The sequence below is a fragment of the Hyperoodon ampullatus genome (assembly GCF_949752795.1).
Source record: "Hyperoodon ampullatus genome assembly, chromosome: 2".
Classification (NCBI taxonomy): Eukaryota; Metazoa; Chordata; class Mammalia; order Artiodactyla; family Ziphiidae; genus Hyperoodon; species Hyperoodon ampullatus.
This window is the reverse complement of record NC_136915.1, coordinates 102,307,641-102,330,453: the sequence shown is the minus strand read 5'-3', so window position 1 is coordinate 102,330,453 and position 22,813 is coordinate 102,307,641. Positions and strand designations below refer to the sequence as shown.

General features: G+C 36.7%; 1 protein-coding gene across 3 annotated transcripts in view; it reads left to right on the top strand.

Moving 5' to 3' along the window:
- Nucleotides 1-927: 927 nt before the first annotated feature.
- DENND2C (DENN domain containing 2C) overlaps nt 928-22,813 on the top strand; it is a gene marked incomplete at both ends in the record, with an annotated part of 34,710 nt that continues 12,824 nt past the window's right edge. The window contains 13 exons of one of the 3 annotated variants that reach the window (XM_079696359.1): nt 928-1,751; nt 2,437-2,573; nt 3,002-3,114; nt 3,703-3,873; nt 7,066-7,162; nt 11,242-11,286; nt 13,113-13,300; nt 17,075-17,184; nt 18,771-18,840; nt 19,761-19,838; nt 20,426-20,566; nt 21,047-21,195; nt 21,668-21,845. In XM_079696359.1, coding sequence (XP_079552485.1) covers nt 928-1,751; nt 2,437-2,573; nt 3,002-3,114; nt 3,703-3,873; nt 7,066-7,162; nt 11,242-11,286; nt 13,113-13,300; nt 17,075-17,184; nt 18,771-18,840; nt 19,761-19,838; nt 20,426-20,566; nt 21,047-21,195; nt 21,668-21,845 — 2,301 coding nt within the window. Of the gene's footprint in view, nt 1,752-2,436; nt 2,574-3,001; nt 3,115-3,702; nt 3,874-7,065; nt 7,163-9,200; nt 9,299-11,241; nt 11,291-13,112; nt 13,301-17,074; nt 17,185-18,770; nt 18,841-19,760; nt 19,839-20,425; nt 20,567-21,046; nt 21,196-21,667; nt 21,846-22,813 lie in introns of those variants that run through there. The other 2 variants (XM_079696360.1, XM_079696361.1) reach the window with 2 other exon arrangements.

Genomic DNA, 22,813 nt, shown 5'->3' with positions numbered 1-22,813 from the left:
TTAATGGGCCTAAATGAGTGAAGCCTCTATGTGAAAGGAAGGGATGTGACTGTAAGTATTTTTGCTGATTTGGGTCGAGTGTGTGGTGGCAGAGATGTGGAAAGTTCAGTCAGTGACAAAATAGGTTATTACATTTCAAAGTAACTGATAGTTAATAGTACCTTGGATTGTCTTTAGTGACAGTGGTGTGTATGGAATTCTGTGCTGCTAATAGTAAAGTTGAAATAAGGGTATGTGATGAGCTAATATTATCGCAGCGTAGCACTGGAGAAGGAAATCAGCTATTGGTGTGTTTCCAGACTAACTGGCTCTTCCTCTGGATGTATACATAAACTTTTTGGTTATTTGAGATGTATTTCTGTATGCTTTTTATAATACTCTGTTGGTCCTTGTTTCATTAACAGAAGGTTTCATAAAGAATTGATTTATCACAAAATAATATTGTATTACTACTATGTGTAATCTCTTATAAAACCTCATTCTACTTAACTTTAGGAAATTAAATATGCAGAATGTTAAAGCAGACAATTTGAGAAATACCATAAGTAATATTTTCTCTGTAATATTATACCACCATCTTAGGAATGCCTTTATGAGGTTGAATTGCTTAATGGATGACAGGTACATCTTTACATATGAAATATAAGTGACTTATTTAGGGATAGGTGGGCAGTGTTTTAGTGGAATTTAAATTAGGAAATTATAAAACTGTGTTAACATATTCATTTCATTTTAATAGGATTATTGAAGATAAAGCTGTAGCCATTTTCAACAAGGATTGATGATCAGAATTTTTCTTTTTAAAACATTTTCAAGTTAAAGATGAAAGGAAAATACTGGAATTGTTTGGATTCTAACTGACAGGATAAAGAATATAGTATTTCACAGTTACTTGTAATGGAACCTCAGTAAAATTCATCACTTGTCATGCACCCAACTGGGAACATGGATGTTGGTTTTTCTCGTTCTGCTATTCATACACTGTCAAGAAGCCACTGCAAAAACATCAAACAAAAAATTTCTCAGTGGGAAGGAAGAACTAATGGTAAATCTAATCCAGATAAGTGCGATCCAAAGGACTTTGGAGTGAGATATGATAACTGTAATCAAGAGCTTCTTCTTAAGAGAAATCCTGTTGCTGAGGGAAAGGGCAAAAAGCTAGATGTCACCAACTCTCAAAATGTTGATCAAGGTATTAATGAAAATGCCAAAAGCCACAATCAAAGTGAGGATGAAAGTGAGAAACGTGAATATGATGATACACACTTCTTTAAAAATGAATCAGGATCCAACTGGGTATGTTCTCAGGCCAAACAAACTGAAAGCTGGAAAGAAGTTTTGGATCCAGAGACTTCATTACCTCCAGGAAATTTCTATACCTCACAGATATTGTGGAAGAAGATAGAAGCACTTCCCCCACATAAAGTCTTAAATTTAGCTTTAGAACATTGTGACTCTTCAGAAAAAAAACTGAATTTCAGAGGTCTGGATAGTTCACATGGAGTAACGAAGAGCTTAGAAAACATTTACTCTGAACCTGAGGGACAAGAATGTGGACCTTCTATAAATCCTTTGCCAAAACCTCGTAGGACATTCAGATATTTATCTGAATCTGGTGTTATGCCATGTAAAGATAGAAACTGTGACAGAAAATACTGTGAAAATAATTCTTGTACAGAGTCCTCTTTAGCCTCTTCTCAGGAACCTGAACCAAAGAACTATGGCAGAAAAATCAGAGGGAGATCTAAAAGGTATGTTTTTATTTGAAAGGTAATGATTTTAAGTATTTTCCTTATAGAACTATTGAGCTTCTGTTTCCTTTTCAAACCAATTTCCATTTCCATGTGTGGGTTACACCTATAATTTGATTATACAGATGTTGATTAACCTAAGGGGAAATACGTACAAGCGAAACAGTAGGAGTATAGGTAATATCCAGGACAATCTACTGACATAAGTACCGTAGAAAAACTTCCATTTTATATCTTTAAAAATGTATAGGGGACTTCCCTGGTGGTCCAGTGATTAAGACTCCGCACTTCCAATGCAGGGGATGTGGGTTCGATCCCTGGTTGGGGAACTAAGATACCACCTGCCATGCGGTGCGGCCAAAAAAGAAAACAAAAAATGTATAGGGAAGCAAGTACATTCTTCTACTTCATTTAGAACATGCTGGCGTTAGCCTCACTTTTTATTACAGAGTGAATTTAATAAAGTACCCAAAGAAGAACATGAATGTAATTGGCTAAAAGCCTCCAGTTTTCTCATGGTGCGTATAGGGCATCAGCCTAATTTATTATTTTTAGGTATCTGATAAAACACCTTTGTAATTTTGTACACTAAGTCCTTTTCTTATCAATTTGTGTCTATCATACCAATATAAAGAATACTAGAGTTTTACAAGATACAACTTTAAAATGTATCTTCTTTCTTAAGGAAATCCTTTGAATTTGAGGACATTCAGCACTTTCGAAATCAGAACTCATGGAAGATTCATGAAGAACTTAGAAGAAATTCTGGCTCAGCACTTTATTACACACAGTCTGAGGACAATATCTATGAGGATATCATATGTAGGTGTCCACAAACTTTGCAATTAAATTTAGTGCGTATGTAGTTGGTGGAGCCCTTAACTAGAGTCTGTTATTTTCTTTTACAATCAAGCATGTCTTGCTCTAGATTTTCCTTTCTAATATTGAAACCTTTGTTGTATAAATTCCTTAATTCTCTAATGGATTTTACAACTAGTTTATTGGACTGTTCAGTTCAGAAGTAGATGTGTGTAATATGGTATTTTGAGAATTCTTTGAGGTTGGTTGGATGCCTGAGTGGTTTGTGAGCTTAAAGTACCATTGATTTTGAGACCTACATCCCTACAGCAATGTAGAGTAGAAAGCTGAACATATTTAGTCAGTTTTTGCTTTCTTTTCCTTTTAAGTGTAGTCAGTGTGTTCCCATTTAATTATGTTCCTCTAAACTTTTTTTTTCATTATTTTTCAAGATCCCACCAAAGAAAATCCATATGAAGATATTCCAGTACAGCCTTTGCCCATGTGGAGATCTCTTTCAACATGGAAGCTACCACCCCCTAAAAGTACTTTCAAAGCACCCAAGGTATAACCAGGGAAATAATATAAGAAAATATTAGAATCTTATTTATGATCCTACAAAAAGGTTAAAATGGTTTAACTAGGCCAAAACTAAGAGGCACTGAAATGTGGGTTTATTGTTCTTTGTTTTGTTTTGGAGTGAGCAGCACAAAACTTTTTTTTTGGTTTTGGGGAGGGGGTTTTTGTTTGTTTTTTTAGTGCTTCAGAAGACTTGAATACAAACACCTTTAGACAGACCATAAAACTTTTAGTTCACTATAGTTACCACAGCACTGTAATAGTCTCACATCAACCTGTGGCCTAAATTACCTGTCTGGTCCCTGAAAACACTCACCAGCCCTGAAAGCAAAGGCTGCCTTGAGTTAATGAGGACTCTGAGCTATTGTTTTCTGGAAATTTGATTACATTGTTGTAGAAGAACTTGGATTAGAAACCCAAGAAACTTCTTTACAAACAGTGAAAAAGAAATTACGGTGTCCTCACTTTAGATGAGTTTAAAGGAAAGATAAATATTTGGGGGGGATAGCTTTGACTTTGAGAACACAGGCATTACCTAGATGATCTTACCTTAGCAGTACCTCTTCTGTTTTAGCTTGCTCCCAAACCTCAGTTCCTTCACCGGAGGACTATGGAACTGAAGAACTCACAAGTTTATTTATGGTCAAAGTTCACAAAGGATACCACGTTGCCTGTCACTTTAACTGAATGGAAGCTTTTCCGAGCTGGAGAAGTTGCAAACAGGAAAAGGAAAAATCTTCCAAGGGTAAGGACTCCAGTACTTTGATTCTTCAACTCTTACTTCAGCATTTCCACAAATGTGAATAAATAAACTTTAGACTGAAACGAATAATAGGTTAGAACTGACCTACTGTAATTAGAAGATTTGGAAAGCAGCCTTAAGCTAAGTTTTTGCTCATGAAAGAAAAATGCATGAATGGCTTTTGCCAAGGTTTTTGTGTGTGTGTGTGGATTTGGAAAATTGATTTTAGATGGAGGGCTTCACTCTAGTTACCTTAGTTCTCATTAAAATCAGCTGCCGGTGTGAAGGAAGCCCTAGAACCTCATGTAAAAGGACCTTCTAGTAAACTGGCTTCAGTGTTTTTCTCACTCATTTGTATAACAGCCAAAGTTAATTCAGTTTTGTGCCTGAGTTTACAAATTTTCAGTAATGACAAAGTATATGCCAAAAATGTCCACTCAAAGGAAGGAAAAAAGAAATTTTACTATTACTTGGGAAAAGAAATTTTTGCCAATTATATTAAATAAATAACTTCTCTCAAGGGAGAAAAGGCAATAAGTCTGTAAATCATCTCAATGAGAGCCACTGAACCAAAATAAAGAAATTTGGATTATTTGTAATATATATTTTTTAGGAGAGACTTTAAGAAATTACATGAAAATATTTAAAAACTCTTTATGTTATTTTGTTCTGTAATTCAGAATGTTTTCAGGATTACTATGCAGAAATAAAATCATTTAAATAGTATTCCTGTCTTTAATCCCATCTGAAGTAGCTCTATTCATTTAGCACATGATTTCTATACCTGATTTTAACATTAAACAAAAGTCATAGCTGTTTCTTGGTGTAGTAACTGCTGATTGGTTCCTTGGGAAATATTCTGTTCCACAGTTACTTTAATTCTTCTGATCCATTTCCTGCCCCTCCCTCTTTAATATGTGAAGTGTTAAAGACACAGAGTTTTTTGTAAAGCACTAAACTGATCTCTCTGGAAAAAAAAATCTTTAGGTGTTTATTCTCCTGTGTATAGTGAGGACTACTTAAAAATCAGAGGTTTAAAGAATTTCCAGGATGTATGTATATATAATGCATAACAATCACTTTCCTGTACACCAGGAACTAACACAGCATTATAAATCAACTATACTTCCAAAAAAAAAAAAAAAAAAAGAATTGCTGGCACAGCAAAGCAGCCTCCCACATGTTCCAGAAACAGCAGATCATGTGTTCACAGGGGCTAGAACACAAACACATAAGGAGTTGTATTTAAGATGTGGTTCTTGGAATATCATTAACAAATATTTAGAAATTATGGATTGTGGAATTTAATGAGACCCAAGGATATTTGCAGTGCTTTTGATTTCATGCCTCAGTATTTTATGTACTGTGGATCCCTTGAGTACTCAAAGCCTGTTCTCTTTCTGATTATAGGTGAGATGATCCAACTTTTCCTGTTCGGATATTTTCCCAAAGGTTTTCTTGAGAAGTGGGGAAGAGAAAAATGGTGATGAATTCTTGATAGTCAGGCAGGAACAGACTGTTAGCATTTCTACCTGTGACCCTCCTTGGATTAAATCCTTTTAGGATGTTTCATTTGCAATACAAATTTTGGTTTTGGACCATCTTCGGGAACAACATTCCATGAGGAAAGCAGTTTTCACTTATTTCCTCTTTGATGACTAGAGCTATCTCTGGAAGGGAAACTGGTTTCATAGTTTGAAAGTAACTGATCTAGTCCATATGCCTCTTCCCTACCCTTCCTTTCTTTCTCTACTGTGGCAATCTGTGTGGGATTGTTTGCTAGAGTAGATTTCCTAATGTTTTATATTGTTTGTGTCAAGTGTGTACAGCAATATGGTTTCCATCATTTCTTAGGAAGAATATTTTACAGTATTTCCTGTAACTAGAAGGTAATTATAGGCTCCTAGCTCATAATCAAAATTTAAGTCTATTACTTTATCTCATATTTCTAGAATAGATAGTTCCCTTTCCTTTATAACATTTGATTATACTTTTAAGTATACTTTTCAAATACACATGAATAATTCTACTATTTTTGGTCCTTATGTATCCAAAATACATGTTTACTCTCATACATCTTTCCTATAGCCCCTAGCAATACCTTTTTATGTTGGATTCTCTTATTTTTTTTATAATGCTAATATTTAAGAATATTGGTAACTTTTTGTTTGAATTATAGCTATGAAAATCTTTAAAAGAATAAACTCTTCCAAAAATGTGGGAATAATCTGCATATTGGAAGCACATGTTTCTCACATGTTATTTTTCTTGCAGTGGACTGATTCACTGCCTATGGATTGCCAGGATTGCTAGAGAAACAAGGACAAAGGAAAAAACAAGAGCATTTTTCTCAAACAACTTTGTTGGTTATCACATTATATAATATTCCTAACAACTGTAATTCTGGGCATTAAATATGTTAAATCAAGATTGATAGTTAAGAAAAAGTTTGGAATTTTAAGAAAAATATACATAGAAAAATGAATCAATTTCTTCTTTTAAAAATGGCTGTTGATCAGCTTTAGTTCTTTTCTCTTTTTTAAGCCCAGTCTGTCTGTCTGTCTCTTTTATACACACTTCCCAGAAGCAAAGAAAAAACTTTAATGAATAATGCATATTAAATGGAACATTGTTTTATACTTGGGCATATTTGAGAATCTCCTATTTTTATGACATGTTTCCAAAATAAATTATAGTATTAGTGCTCCCGGTAGCAAAGGAGTATTCCTTTTGGCTAAAGCTTTCTAAGTGTGATTATCCTCTCTTTGCAAATATTCCTGGGAGCAGACATAACTGTGCCTCACCCTGCCTTACAAGTGAGTAAATATCCCACTTCCTACTCTGGGCAAGCAAAAACTTGAGTCCATTGGTAAGGCTTGGTCAATATATGGAGTGCAGTGGCCAGATTTCTTGCATGTTGTGACCTGGAATGACAAGCAATCTCTAAGAACCTGTGCTAAATTCCTCTGGAAAGGAAATATCCTTTCCCACTTCTCTTACCCATGTTAAATGGAGTATGTATTAGAATAGCATATCATCTTACTAAAGATAATTTTAGATTCAAAATTGAAAAATGTAAAGGTTTTTATGTATAAAGTAGATCTTTCTCTGAATGAGAATCACTAATAAGTTAATATCAAGCTGCAAAACTTGTTGGTGTTTGTTTTAACTTGTACTTTTCTGGTCTTTTTTCAGCTTGTATTGAAAATAGATGATATATTTGAATCTAAGAGAGGGAAGAAGAGGGTAAAGTTACACCCTTACACTGGAAAAGATGTACCTCCCTCTAAAGGTAAGAATTGTTCCAACTGTCCATAGCTATTAGCATATGAGGGGCGAATCATTATATAATTTAATGTTTGATGTGAATTATAATTTTTGGTTTACTTTCCTGTCTATCCCACTTAAACATAAAACTTCTTTAGGCTAAGGGATTATTTCTAGTTCTTCCTCAAATCCCTTTTGTTTAGTTCTGTACCAAGTAATAACTATTAGATGAATAAGTAAATAAATTTAAAAATAGTTATAAACCAATGAGACTAATTTTCATGGACAGGTTGCATCCTTATTTTGTAGTACTACTTTGATTTATAGTCTTTTGTCAGTATAGACTCTCTCAGTGGAGGAATGAAAATATTAACTATATATATACTGAATGTATGTGGTACTCAACCTATAGTCACCTAATAAGTTTAGTAGTTTTATCCTTCAGATGCCGAGATAAAACTTAGATTGTCTTAATTAAGAAACTTTTAACATCTATAGTGAATTATTTTTGTAGAATTTTCTTTACAACTTTAACTTAGTTGTCTGGCAAAGGATGTGTAGAGTTTAGCAATTTTTGTCTGTGAGGTTCATAAGTGAGAAACAACAGCCAAGTCATACCAGAAAAGAATATTTCATATTTTTGCAGACTTCCAAAGACAGAAATTTCTTAATTTCCATTGAAAATCTCTTCTTCATTCTAACAATTACTATGTGAAAATAAACTTCCCCTTTCAGTAATTCAAGACTCTTTCTTCTTACTTTGTGATGATTAAAATCTCTCGTCACCATTTTAAATGTGAGTTTTCATATTTTCAAAAGCAATTATTACAACATTTTAGCCTTCTCTTCTGTAGAAGAAATACTTCTGGTTATTGTTAATAATAATAGCTACCATTTACTGAATGAAGTAATAGTTTCTTTATGTACTTTATCTGGTGTATAACGTATGACCACACTGGGAGGTAGGGACTATCCTAATTTTACAGAGGAAGAAGCTGAGCCAGAGGAGGAAACATCAATTTGAATCAAGGAACATGATACCACAAAGTCTTATTCTTCTCTACTATGATTGTTTTTCTAAATAACCGCATGTAGCAAATATTATTGTTTTATAGATAAGGAAATAAATTATAAATTGCAAATTTTGTGAAATATCAAGACACTGGAACCAGGACAAATTCTTGGAAAACATTATCATTTTCCCATATTAACAGCACTCTACTGATAACTGTATTCACCAGATATGCCACCCTAGGTAGATTATCACCGATCTCTTATTTTATTTGAATGCTTTATGGATTAGGAACATTTTAGTAAATTTGGCTCTAAGAAAAGTTTTTGAAGAGCCAAATCCTTTTTTTCACTGTATCATTATTGAAAAGAAAAAATTCAAGGGCATAAACTGCCAACTTCTAACACATACACACACAAAAAGGAGTAGTCCCTACAAATTTGTTTTCTTTTGCGCGGCTCAAAGGAAATATACATTTACTCAGTCCCTGTGGCCAACTCCTTCAGTGGACCCGAGGAATTTCTCTCATGCCTGAGGATCTCCTGTCTCAATAGTCACAGTTCTCAGATTTTTGTTTACCTCCTTAAGCTTTTGTCTGTATATCAACAGTGCCTCATAGAACCAGATAGTTATATTTACCTACTCTGCCAGTACATGCTAGGTTTTACCGAATCTGTTCCAGCATAAACAGTTCTTAACTCTCAGTTATCAGGTATCACAAAATGATTTATTGTCCTTCTTCAAAATTATAATTTTGTGTGTTGAAGTCACATTAAAAAAAGGGACAACCTAGTACTTTTTTGATCCCTACAGATTCTCAACAGATTTTCCTATTGGCTTATAAACCCCTTAACCTTCATTCAGTGTCTTGGAATGCAGATCATCAAAACCCATAGATGTGAATATGTTAAAGCCATTTAAATGATCTTTTGTAAGGTCTTTTCCAGGTAAATTACCTTTCCTCCCTTCCCTCTTTCTTTTTTTTTTTTCTTTCCAAACACTTCATGGGCTCCGAAGAGGTGCTTGGTGCTAAGGATACAAATAGGACTCAGGAGCTCACAGTGTTTGTTCTTTCATACTGAACAATATTTTATAGCCCCAGTATACTTTTTGTCATTGTAGTTAGTTTGAAGTTATAAAGCCTGTACAGTACACAATATTTAAATACCTGCTTTTTCTGTAACATGTCTTGTGTACCTTTCCCACATATCTAATGAAGAGACGGTATTTTTTTTTAATGTTCTCTTCTTCCTTATTACAAAATTAAAATGAGCACAGCAAGAAATCACAATAATATAAAATAACAAAACGGAAAGCCAAAGTTTCCCAAACCTCCTCCTACTAATCCCAGAAAATCTTATGCACATGAAAATATTTTTTTTCCCCAAATAGTTTTATACTCTTCAGACTTTGTATGTCTTGCCATTTTAAAAAATATATAATTAATATACTTCGGAGCTCTTTTGGTATCAGCACATAGAGATCCACATAGCTGTACTGTATTTCTTGGTATAGATGTAAAAGGATTTTATTTAGCTGGTAGACATTTTGGCTGTTTCTAACATTTTATTTAACCTGTGGATAATTAAGTTTCATAAATAGGTAGATATATAGATACAGATTTTTTTTCTTCAAACAATGCTGTAATATACATTTTTTGTTTATATATTTTTTGTATATTAGTAAGAATACATCTGTAGAATAAGTTCCTAGCAGTGTACTTAATCAAAGAACACATACTTTAAAGAACACATAAATTAAAATTTTATAACTGCTGCCAAATTGTCTCACAAATAGATCTTAACAGCCTAAAAAAAACAGCTTTATATTTCTATGAAGAGCTTTTGAAAATGGTTTTTTCCTCGTAATCTTCATTAACACTGTGTTTTATTAGAGCTTTTTACTTTTTGCCAGTATCATGGTTGAAAAGTGTATCTTACTTATTGTTTTAATTTATTAAATTTATTTTATTAATTATGAATTTGGACAGTTATGTTTATCAATAGTTATCAATCTTTTTCTATAAATTGCCTATTCCTACTCTTTTATTCATTCTTTTTGTTGTGCTGTGTTTTTACTTACTCATTTGTAACAGCTATTTAAATATTAAGAAACTTAGTCTTGCATCTGCAATGTGGATTACAAATATTCCCCCAGTTTATTTACCTTTTGAATTTGCTAATGATTTTTTATTAGATTAGAAATTATACATTTTTATACAATCAAACTTCCATACATTTTTCATTTATGACTCATAGTCCTTGTTTTTCCTGATACATTAAAATTTTTTCCCTTTCTTTATATTTTAAAATTTTGCTTTAACTTTTCAGACTTAATTTAGAAATTTTTCGTTCACCTGTTCACGATGTTTTGTTTTGTGTTTTGGTTGTTTTCTTTCTTTCTTTCTTTCTTTTTGTAAATTGACAATGTGCCTAGTATTGTACAGAACATTCCCTTCTAACAACAAAGCCCCTTAGCCTCAAGATACTTAAAATCCAATTGTGGAAAATAATAGCAGTTCAAAGCCATTTGAGTACTATAAGAATTCAGAGTAAACTTCAGTTTAGTTTGGCATTAGAGGTGGCTTAGAGGCATCATAAAGGCATCATAAATATTACTTCATAAACTTACTTGGTAATCTTTCTTAGCCTCACATTTTCCTGTTAATCTAAATTCATAGTTTGTTCCGTATTGAGATTTTTGTTTAGCCAGGTTGGTGTTTTACCTTTGATACCTTATTTGGGAATATAAAGACAACGATATGAAGGTAGAAATAAAATCCACTCTGATCAAGACTTTCTAAAACTTGTCTGAACTGCTGTTAATTTCTAGAATTAGGGATGAGAGGGGAACTGAGGAGGGAGGTGGGTATGGGAAGAAGATGGAATGGAATAGTTTCTTCTCCGAGCCTTTTATTCTTTTTTGCACCTGTCCTGCCCTGATACAGCTAAGTGGTTTGGAGAAAGGCTCAGCATCCTTAATTATTCCTTACTCCAATAAGTCCCCAGGTCTGTGGAGCTTTTACATTGTTTTCTTTCTCATGTTCTGCCTGTTCTTGTTGAACAATACAAATGGAAACTCTTTCTTTTCAGGTGAAACCACTGGGTACGAAAGTGATGCCGAGTATCTGCCAAAGAGTGAGTGAGTCAGTGGGGCTGCTCCCTTTCGCGTGATGATCCTGGTTGTAGGTGGAGTGGCACCTACCTTTGTGATTAAGCATGTTTTTTCTACACGATGTTTCACTTTGTCGGTGATTTCTTCATTATAAGAACCTGTTGAGATTTGGGGAACTAAACAGTACACTGTCAGATGTTTGACAGCATTAAAAATCTCCCATGGTGGAGTGAGGCAGACCAGTGTAGTTCTTAAGATGGAATGTTCTTCCATCTTAAGAGGGGAGCGGCAGAGCTGCACGTTCAGACATATGTGCAGCACCCAAAACAGAGTATGTGAGTCATTCTCTGAGGCAAATACTTTGCATTAAATATCTGATTTTTTTCATAGTCGTTCATTTGAGTATCTTAGATATGTCTGACATTGGGACAGGAAACACTGATCTGTTTCTTATTCATAGGTATTTATATTCTAAATTATTGTGCCATTTACTTTCTGTTAGAATACAGAAGATGCCGTGCTTTTTTGGCTGTATTTGTTCAAGTAGTCATAGTGCTCTGTATCCTTCATCTAATGGATTTTCACAGAAAATTATTTAGTTTCTGTTTAACTGAAGCATGGAAAAAATAGGAGACCTGAATTATCAAAGCTGAGTACAGGGCAGTTCCAGGTCTGATACTCGGATCTTATGATTAATAATCATGTGCTCCTACCAGTAGCCTAAATTGCTTCAGGTGTTTGATTCTGTAGGCTGACTGAAGGTGAAACTTAAGTCATCATCAGGTTCAGCTTGGATGTGTAAAGATGATTAATTTTGTTCTGTTGCTACTGAGAAACAGGCCCTAAAATTTTCTTGACTTGAACTGAACCCTTTGGAGTAAGGAAGGTTTGCCTAGAGCACTAAATGTACTGGATAATTTTGGAGAGGCACTCCAAAATTATTTTTTAAGTGTTCTTAATATTTTGATCTACCTTGTAACTTCTTTGGGGGCAGAATGCATCATATCTCAAAAGAAAAGCAAAACAATTAGAGGATGAGTCTCCATCATTGGCTCAGAATGACACATAAGCAAATCTCTGGGATGCTTAGACTATTTCTTCTGCAAGTACCGCATGTCCCCTAGTGGAGACTACCCCAAATTATTCAGAATTTAGAGATAAATGAGAATAAAGGATAAATGGTATCCACTTTTCGGTGGGATTGCTCATACTGTTTACATAGTATGCTTCTACGAATTCTTTATTTTGAGAAATAGTCTGCTAATGGATACCTTCTTACATGTCATTTTTCTCTCTTGCATTTAGCATCATTTATTGATATAAGTATATGTCCATTATTAGTAATATATGCCAAGGAGAGAAGGGAAAAGAACATTTCTTTAATGTGAGGATAGTTTTTGTTTTAATTTTATCAAACTTGTCTCTTTAGGAACTTACCTTCTATAGGACTCAGTTCTTTTATCAAATCTTTTCCCCCACCTATGATTTCATGGTCCCCAAAATGGCATCTTTTGTCAGGCCAGTGCTTTTACCTGACATTTTCCGTGTATCCTGGTGTCATGCCATGAAAGATGGGATGGCACAGAGTATGTGTTGGGACATACATAGGTATCAGTTGGGACACAGAACATCGGTCCCGCTGCAGGGCCCCCAGGTGCTTGTGAGAATCTGCACTTGTCCTCCAAGTGTGTCATAGCACTAACAAGTATGTCTGGGTGGCAGACATTGGTTAGTAAACGTTCATTAGCAACGACTGAGTGAAGATTAGTCCCACGTGGGTCATGACCTCTGGGTGCTAGAGGGAAGATAGGGCTATAAAGGAAAACAAGACTCCGTGATCTCATCACAGGTCGCTACAAGCGCATAGCACAACTGCAGCGATCTTCCAAGAGGAATCCTCACTACCAGACCTTAGAGCGGGATCTAATTGAATTACAGGAGCAGCAGCTGTTTGAACTTTTTGTGGTGGTGTCTCTACAGAAGAAGCCATCAGAAATAAGCTACATTCCCCAGGTCATACAACAATTCCCTAGCAAGGTAAGTGCATGGAGGCTATGAGGCATCCAGGAACGTTTCTGTGTCTCTGTGTATTTATTCCCTCTCATTTACTATTGTCTCAGTTAGCTTTTACTAATACTGTACTTCTTGTAGGATCCGGTGCACTCTAATGATATCTTGTGTCAGGCATGAGCTGCAACCAAGGGGGAATTAAAGCTCATTATTCAAGTTAGGTTTTTATCTTTTGCTCTGCTATTTACTAAGTGACCTTTAGCAAGTTACAGAGCCTCAATTTTTCTCATCCTTAATGAGGGGAGTGATAAATGTGGCAGAGTAGGGTAGCAGTTCAGAGCATGGACTGTGAGCCAACTATCTGCATTTGCCACTTATTAGCTCTGTGACTTGGAGCAGTTAAACTTCTCTGTGCCTCATTTTCTCCATTGGTCAAAGGGGGATAATCTTCATAGTGTCTACCCCATGGAGTTGTGGTGAGGATTAAATGAGCTAATTATAATTAATATAAGGCACTTAGAACAGTGTCTAGCATACAGTAAGCACTATGTAATGTTATTCCCTATTAGTGAGGATTTAATGAGATAATGTATGTAACGTGCTTAATCCAGTTCCTTGCACATAGTAACACTTGATAAATGGTAACTGTTATTAACGGTATTATTTCATTTACTCTACCTTTTTCACAAAATAGTTCATTCATTTATTTAATCAGTATTTCATAAAACCTACTATTTGCCAAGATTAGGTGCTGAGAATACAACTGAAATAGATCTTCTTGGTCCCTGCCCTCACAGAGCTTACAAAATAGACCCCAAATGTGGCTCTGAGCTTTGTGGCAGTAAATACAAAGAGCATGATCATTACATCAGGGCTTAACAAACTGATGGCCTCTGAGCATATTTAGCTCACAGATAATGTTTTTTGGGTTTGCACAGTAATAAAATAATAAAAGTTTTGTTGTTAATTTTTTGTTTAAAAGTCATATTTCACATGAAAATCTGTATTTCTGCTTTCTCCTGAGAAACTAGAAAGACTGCCAACATTCAGCCTACATTCCTAAGTGGCATGAATTGGCTGAAGCTGAGTAAGGAGCAGGACTGACTTCATGGGCATGTGACCAGTGCAGTCACACAAGCAGTCACACAAGGCCCCTCACTTGCAAGGGCCCTGAACCCTGCTCCGCAGTCACCGTTGAAGTTCTTAATAATTTTATATTTGAATCTGTGTTTTGTAAGTGAGGAGTGAGATCTAATGAGACAGTGGGGCACGTGCCAAGGTCTTAAAGCCTTGGCTCATGTATGCTGTCACCTCTCCAGGATGGGTTCTCCAGTTGTCCTCACTCCTACCCCTTGGTTCCCCAGGCCCTGTCTGGCTTCCCCCTTTCAATCCTCACTCAGTGACTGCTGCCACCCTCTGCATGGGCATGGAGGGGGTCAGGATCAGGCAAGCATTAACCCCGAAGTGTCTTAAGCAACACATGGTAGATCCTTCCCTACCCTGGGCATTGCTCCTGTGTTCAGTGGGTGGCCTGGGGGGGCAAGCCTTTTTACCACCCCCAATCCAAGTACTAGGCACATCCCCACATGGAGGCTACAACCCCTTGAGGGTCGCCTAGCTGCTGCGGGTTGGAGTAGTGGGCCCGTGGGAAGGGAAGTCCTTGGCTCAACTTTCCCACCCTTAGTCAGGACACAGAGTTTCAGTCCTACAGCTGGCCCGAGGGGAAACCCAGCAGCTGGTGGGCCACTTGGGCACCAGATTGCAGGCCAGGGTCCCTGGGCACCTGTGAGGGTCTGCACTTGTCCCCAGGATCCTCATGCTTGAGGGAGCATGCCATTAAGTAGAAAATCAAAAACCCCATTGCAGGTTGAGAAAGAAACCACAGAAGAAAGTAACAAGTTTTATATTTCATTGTACATTTATTTTTTTCCTGCTTTTTGAACAAGGGGCTCACAGTTTTTCATCTTGCACTGTGCTCTGCAAATTATGTAGCTGGCCTTGGGAAGGAGTGATCCCTTTAAACAGGGACATTTACTCACACTCCAGCTTACTACTTCGACCACTTCTCTCATTATCTGCTCAGCAACTTTAGGACTTTGGGTTTAAACCCTGAGTTGCATGTTTCACTAGAAAAGCTAGTGAAGGGCTTCCCTGGTGGTGCAGCGGTTAAGAATCCTCCTACCAATGCAGGGGACACAGGTTCGAGCCCTGGTCCTGGAAGATCCCACATGCTGCGGAGCAACTAAGCCCATGCGCCACAACTACTGAGCCTAGAGCCCTCGAGCCACAACTACTGAAACCCGCACGCCTAGAGCCCATACGCCACAACAAGTGAAGCCACCACAATGAGAAGCCTACATGCCGCAACAAAGAGTAGCCCTCACTTGCCGCAACTAGGGAAAGCCCATGAGCAGCAACAAAGACCCAATGCAGCCAAAAAATAAATAAATAAAAATAAGAAAAGCTAGTGAAGCACAACTGAACTGAAATCTGAGACATTTCCTGCATGGGTTCTCATTTTTTAAGAAAGTCCTCACCAACATTCCTGCTGTAAATAAATCAATGTTTAATTTCTTATAAAATTCCTCAGTGTGGCCTGAGAGCAGAGTGTCATTGCACTCTTTAGTAACACAGTACCGTAAGAGTCTAAAATAATGTAATCTAGATAGTCTTGAGGAATCAAATTTCCCATAAAGAGAAGCTTAATTTTTTTCTCTGTTGTTCATCAGTCTTACATTTGCAAAGAGAAATCTCGAGGTTGAACCTGTTTTCAGCACAGCCTGAGTTATGGGTTTGGAACCAGATGAGGACCCAGTTGACTCTGACAGTAATTCAAGGATGTCTCTAAGCAAGTTACTTGGCGTTATTGTGCATTAGGCATCTATAAGTCTGGGAGGGAAAGAGCTGCCTGAGCCCCTCTTGACTCTGATGTGGAAAACCTTGAATGAAGATGATTGTGAATCATTTAACAATATAAAAATAATAGAATATGACACAACTAAAATTTTGTTAGAATGCTTTTCCATTTCTTAAGAGCTTAATCTCTAAGTGACCCAGAATGGCTGCATGTTTTGTTTTAGAAATTAAAGGATAGATCATTGGTATCCGTTACATGAAGGCAATATGGTAATTAGACTTATCTGCTTGTTTTTATACTAATTTTAAAATGTCTTTTGGTTTAACTAAATTTAGACTGTCCTTTAAGGTACAATACCAGACTTGCACAAAAGGTCTTCCATGCTAAAATCTTACAGGAAGTTGCAAACCCATAATTAGGTAGCAAAGATTATATGCTAAGGGAAATGATTATATATGGGGTGGATTCTAAAAATAGTATCTTTTCTAAGTAATGTTCATCTGCCTTTTCAAAACATCTTGGATTATTGATCAGAGAGTGTCTTGAGCTAACTAGGTTTTTGCTATCAGTATATTGTGGAATAGATTTTCATTTATTTTATGTCCCATGATTCATAAAAATATTCTCACTAGTATGTGAATTCTGAATTAAGATTCTTCTTCTAGCTAAGAAACTTTTCAATCATTTCTCTTACATCAGATTATAGGATCTCCATAAGTACCCTCTCTATGTAAAACAGAATTCTTTTTCCTTAGAAACTCAGTTCTCAGTATGTTTTCAGTGATTACCAGTCTTGGCCTTCCTGTTTTATTAAATAGCACAAAATCACTCTGAGACACCTACCTAGACTTATCAGAGACCTCTTTTCTTAAGACCAGGCTGAGTTTATTTCTATACTCCGCTTACATAGAATATTAGTCACTTACAGTGTTATTTTTTTTCAGGGTGATCATGGCCTTAAGCAGTCCAGAGACACTGAAGAGAGGCTCAAAGTTATCCCAAAATTTTGTTTTCCTGATTCAAAGGACTGGGTGCCAACCTCAGAACTCAAGAGGTAAATAGACTACTTTATCTGATTTCTATTTGTTGGACGAGCAAAAGTAGAACCAGAATCTTTGAGAAACAGATAGAGTCAGCAGTGAAGCTATGTGGACTCTGTGGCAGATCAAGGATGCAGTGGGAGGAAAGGAAGAAACAATTAGGACATCTCCTATGTGGGGCTCAAAAAAGAAAAACAGTGTCAAAGGGAAAACAAGTTTGAGAGTCTCTTCAATTTGCCAATTCTGCAGAAAAAAAAGTTCCACTTTACATATAATCAGAAGTGCCACCAAGTGGACAGAAAAGGAAAAAAGACTTGAACTTAGGGACTGAGAAACAGAGATAAAACATGGCAATATCTGCATCTTGTTATCTCCTTCAAGTTGTTAGAAGAAGCCATAGCCCAGATTGTATGTTCCCTGTCGAACTTGTGCGAAGAGGGGGCTCTAGTTTGGAAGGTGTAAGTATATTTAGAAGGGAATTATAAGAAATTGCTTCCCAGTATCTAGAGGAAATCACTATTTTCAATTAATAAACCATCATCGTTTCATATCCTGCTTATAAATAGATAACTGTTTTGTTCAAAACTGTAATTATTGATCATGTATTTAGGCTGAAAAGCGTGATTATGTGAACCATATCACATGCCAATGACCTGCTGGAAGACAGCCTCAGCTGTTGCCTAAGTAGCTCTGCCCTTCCACCCTACGTTGCCTCCAGACTATGCTCCTGTCTCTCCTAACCAGTTTAGCCTGATCGCCTCTCTCATCTCTGAGCCATCAACCCTGAAGCTTTTGTGCTGTCAGTTGTACTAATTGCATAGGCAGCTTCTTTCTTACTGGCCTGGCTGCTCCATGGTTGGCTTTCCCTAAGTTATGTGTGTTTATTCTAGAATGTCTGAAAAATACAGAGGAGTAAATAAAAAGCAGAAATTAAAAATCACTGGCATTCTGGTTACTCAGAAATAATCACTGTAAATGTTTTGAGATGTTCCCTTCCAACCTTTATTCGTGGCCAAATATAGACATATGTATATATTGTTCAGATTTGAATTTCTTTTGATTGTTAATGAATTTATTTCTTGGGCATCTCTAGGTCTTCCTTTTGTAAATTATCTATGCATATTTTTTGCCAGTGTTTCTAATGAGATGATAATTTTCCTAATAATTTTTATGTATTAAGGATATAATCTTTTCCCTATCACAGTTCCATATGACCTCTCAGAACTATATAGAAGAATTTGGAAGGGAAGAATAGCTTATCAAAATTCTTTATAGTTTACCTATATATTTGACTAAACTGGACATTCAACAGAAGGAAAATAGGCTTGATTAATAGCTGGACTGGATAAATAAGAAAGTAAAAGGAGCCAGTGGCATCAACAGCTCATCACATTCTATTCTCTCACTCCAGTACAAAGCAAGATATTCTCAAGGGCTGGACATTCTCCCTCAGGAGGAATGTGACTTGCAATAAATATAATATTGCTGCCTCCTCTTACATCACAAAATGACTGCTGTTGGACTCTAATTTTTAATTGCTTGTTCCGAGGAATGTCATTAGCAGTTGTTTGGATCTCAAACTATTGACTGTTTTTTTCAGTGAAACGTTCTCCTTTGTCTTAACTGGTGAAGATGGGAGCCGGTGGTTTGGTTACTGTAAGAAGCTCTTGGTAAGTCCCAGACTTGTGCTACAGGCAGCTTTGGTAGAGGAACAAAAGAGTCAGACTAGGAACTTCAGAAACACGATCTCTAGATGAGTTTGGGGGCTACTCAGTGATCTGTGTATTATAAAGAAGCTAGTTAAGCTTTATATTTTTATTTTATTTATTATTTATTTTCTTTATTTTTTTTGGCTGTGGTGGGTCTTAGTTGCAGCACACAGGATCTTAGTTGCGACACACAGGATCTTAGTTGTGGCATGCGGGCTTTTCTCTAGTTGTGGCACACGGGTTTCTCTCTAGTTGTAGCGTGCGGGTTTTCTCTCTCTAGTTGTGGCTCACGGGCTCCGGAGAGTGTGGGCTCTGTAGTTTGCGGCACGCAGGCTCTCTAGTTGAGACGCATGAGCTCAGGAGTTGTGGCTCACGGGCTTAGTTGCCCTGCGGCATGTGGGATCTTAGTTCCCTGACCAGGGATTGAACCCGAGTCCCCTGCACTGGAAGGAGGATTCTTTACCACTGGACCACCAGGGAAGTCCCGAAGCTATGTTAGCTTTAAACAGTAAGAGCAAGGTGGAGGTTAGCCACAGAGTGTTCCATAATAGAAACGGTATGGATTTATTTTATCTATTTGTTTGTAATAGATGAAGAAAACACTGACGTAGCTGAAGTCAGTCTGGTTATATTTGAGGAATGGAGTACAGTGAGCCAATCGAGGGAGCTCTGAGTTACTTCTTGCTTATATGCCGTCACTAAACTGGAATAAATCATACTATCATTTTTTGTTTTTAGCGTTTACTCATCTTTCAGTGTTCATTGAGAATGAGAGCTTTGGTTCCTACTCTATGCTAAGGAGTATTAAGAGGTATTAATAGTTCAAATTAGTAAAGACTTGTGCTGCTTAATTTTTGCTTTGTTGTTTGTTTTTTTTTTAGCCAGAAGGCAAAGGAAAGCGACTCCCTGAGGTATACTGCATGGTCAGTCGCCTAGGCTGCTTCAACCTTTTTTCAAAGGTGAGTGGAGAATGGACCCTATGAAAAGTGGTGTCCTTTCTGAGCTCTGAGTAAGTTTTTGTTTCTGATGACTTCACTAGGCAATGTTAAGTGGCATAGACTTTAACATACTACTTTAGAAAGGGTTCCCCATTAGTAGATTAGAACTACGGGTTTGAAGTCTTAAATTTAGACCTCGAATCCAGATGATGTTGCCCCGTCATCCTCATTTTGGTTTGCTAAACCTCCCAGCTTAAAGCAAAACATTGCCTGAAGTTTATCTTGTCTCATGTCTTTCCCAGACACCAAACTGCAGGGTATTATTGTGTCACCTTCTTTGCCCCTGCCTTAGTGATATAAAAAGGGGCTTCTCTTCTAAAATTAAGTTGATTTATTTTAGTAACTTTTCTTGGAGATTTAAAGGTACCTCTAAGAGAAATGATGCCTTTAATGAACTTTTATTGGTTGCAGAAGCTTATCTGTCTTAAAATCTGTTGGTATTATTTTCAAGTTTGTGCACCCAGTTTGGCAGTTCCTTCAATAGGATTCTTTTATGTTTTTGAACTGAGTCCCTAATTTTAAAAAAAAATTCTTTTGTGTGTATGTAGATTCTGGATGAAGTAGAGAAGAGAAGAGAAATGTCTCCAGCTTTGGTTTACCCATTTTTGCGAAGTGTCATGGAAGCTCCTTTCCCAGCTCCTGGACGCACCATCACAGTAAAGAGCTACCTCCCTGGGGCTGGAGATGGGGTAAGTTAATTCATTTTGAAAAGGTTTAATAGCTGCCAAAAAGCAGGCCTTACACTAGTAGGCCTTACCTGATAGAAACTTACAGGATAGTTTTCTCTTTTTCATAAACTGCACAGAATATGTTTTGGTCACAAAAGCACTGGAGAAACATCCAGTTGATCTGTGAGATAGTTGATCCTAGACCCAGGAACCAGAGGTTTTCTATCATTCGTAGATTGAGCCCCTGCATAATGTCTATTTCAGTGTGATAAATGAAGATTATACATACTATTGTCCAGTGGGATGAAAGATTTCACCAGAAATTTACAGCCCAAGAATGAGGTATTAAGTCTTGGCATTAGTGTAGGCAGCTTCACAAACTCTTTGTAGCAGACCCTCTCTCTTGAATTTAACCTGTAAAAGAATGACAGGATCCATTAGTATTGTCATTAGAGATTGTTTTCCCACCTCAGCTCCCCTGATTGAAATTTTGCATTTCAGTCAATTGAACTGTGCCGACCACTGGACTCACGACTGGAACATGTTGATTTTGAATGTCTCTTTAAGTGCCTGAGTGTGTGCCATCTCATTCGGGTCTGTGCCTCTCTCCTTTTGGAGCGAAGGATAATCTTTGTTGCCAACAGCCTAAGGTGAGAAATAAGTAAAATATGTCACTTCAGACTGTTGTTTTACTTGTTCTTACTATTTTAAAATTTGGGCATATTAGAAAACACTTAGGTAGGATCTCAATTACCTAATGCTGTAGTGACATGGATAATCCAAAAGCTATTTGCATTCTGCTATAACAGTGACTTTTGGGGGTTGCAATTAATTTACCTTCAAAATGTGTTTTGTTTAAACTGTTGTTAAAAATCGGTATTGCTTTTCTAAGTACACACTAGCTTTTAGCAATATAAATTGTGGGAAACAGCTAGATTGAGATTAAAGGTATTCAGTAAATTAAGTTAAAATTTAAATAAAATGTTAAAATTTAATGAGTAATCACAGAATTGTTAATCTATGATCACTAACTGGCATCACTTTGTAATTCTGTAACGTAATGTCTGAAATGCCCTCATTGTTGTTCTTTATGTGACACCATTTGCTTTCTCCTCTGGCTAGCACCCTGTCAAAATGTGGCCATGCTGTGGTTGCCACACTGTATCCATTCACCTGGCAGCATACCTACATCCCAGTCCTGCCAGTATCTATGATCGACATTGTGTGCTCACCTACTCCCTTCCTTATTGGAATCCTGTCTTGCTCCTTACCACAGCTCCAGGACCTACCCATTGAAGAGGTGAGATGGGAGAAATAGCACCTGTGGAAAAGACTGGGGCACTGGCAAATGAAAACAAGTGATCTTTAACAGTGGTGGATATGTCATTAATTAATAATAATATGTAATTATGATTGTTAATACATTATGCTATCATATTTTTGTATCTGTTTATGAAATTGAGAAAAATTCTATAGTACACATGAATCTGAAGTTGTATCTTATTTGCAGTATTGAACCATGGGCTAATTCTTGTGTTATTCTGAATAGGTCTTTTTTTTTTTTTAAACATCTTTATTGGAGTATAATTGTTTTACAATGGTGTGTTAGTTTCTGCTTTATAACAAAGTGAATCAGCTATACATATACATATATCCCCATATCTCCTCCCTCTTGCATCTCCCTCCCACCCTCCCTATCCCACCCCTCTAGGTGGTTACAAAGCACCGAGCTGATCTCCCTGTGCTATGCGGCTGCTTCCCTCTAGCTGTCTGTTTTACATTTGGTAGTGTATGTATGTCCATCATGCCACTCTCTCACTTCGTCCCAGCTTCCCCTTCCCCCTCGCCATGTCCTCAAGTCCATTCTCTATATCTGCATCTTTATTCCTCTCCTGCCCCTAGGTTCTTCATAACCTTTTTTTTTTTTTTAGATTCCATATATATGTGTTAGCGTATGGTATTTGTTTTTCTCTTTCTGACTTCACTCTGTATGACAAACTCTAGGTCCATTCACCTCACTACAAATAACCCAATTTTATTTCTTTTTATGGCTGAGTAATATTCCATTGTATATGTGTGCCACATCTTTTTTATCCATTCATCTATTGATGGACACTTAGGTTGCTTCCATGTCCTGGCTATTGTAAATAGAGCTGCAATGAACATTTTGGTACATGACTCTTTTTGAATTACGGTTTTCTCAGGGTATATGCCCAGTAGTGGGATTGCTGGGTCGTATGGTAGTTCTATTTTTAGTTTTTTAAGGAA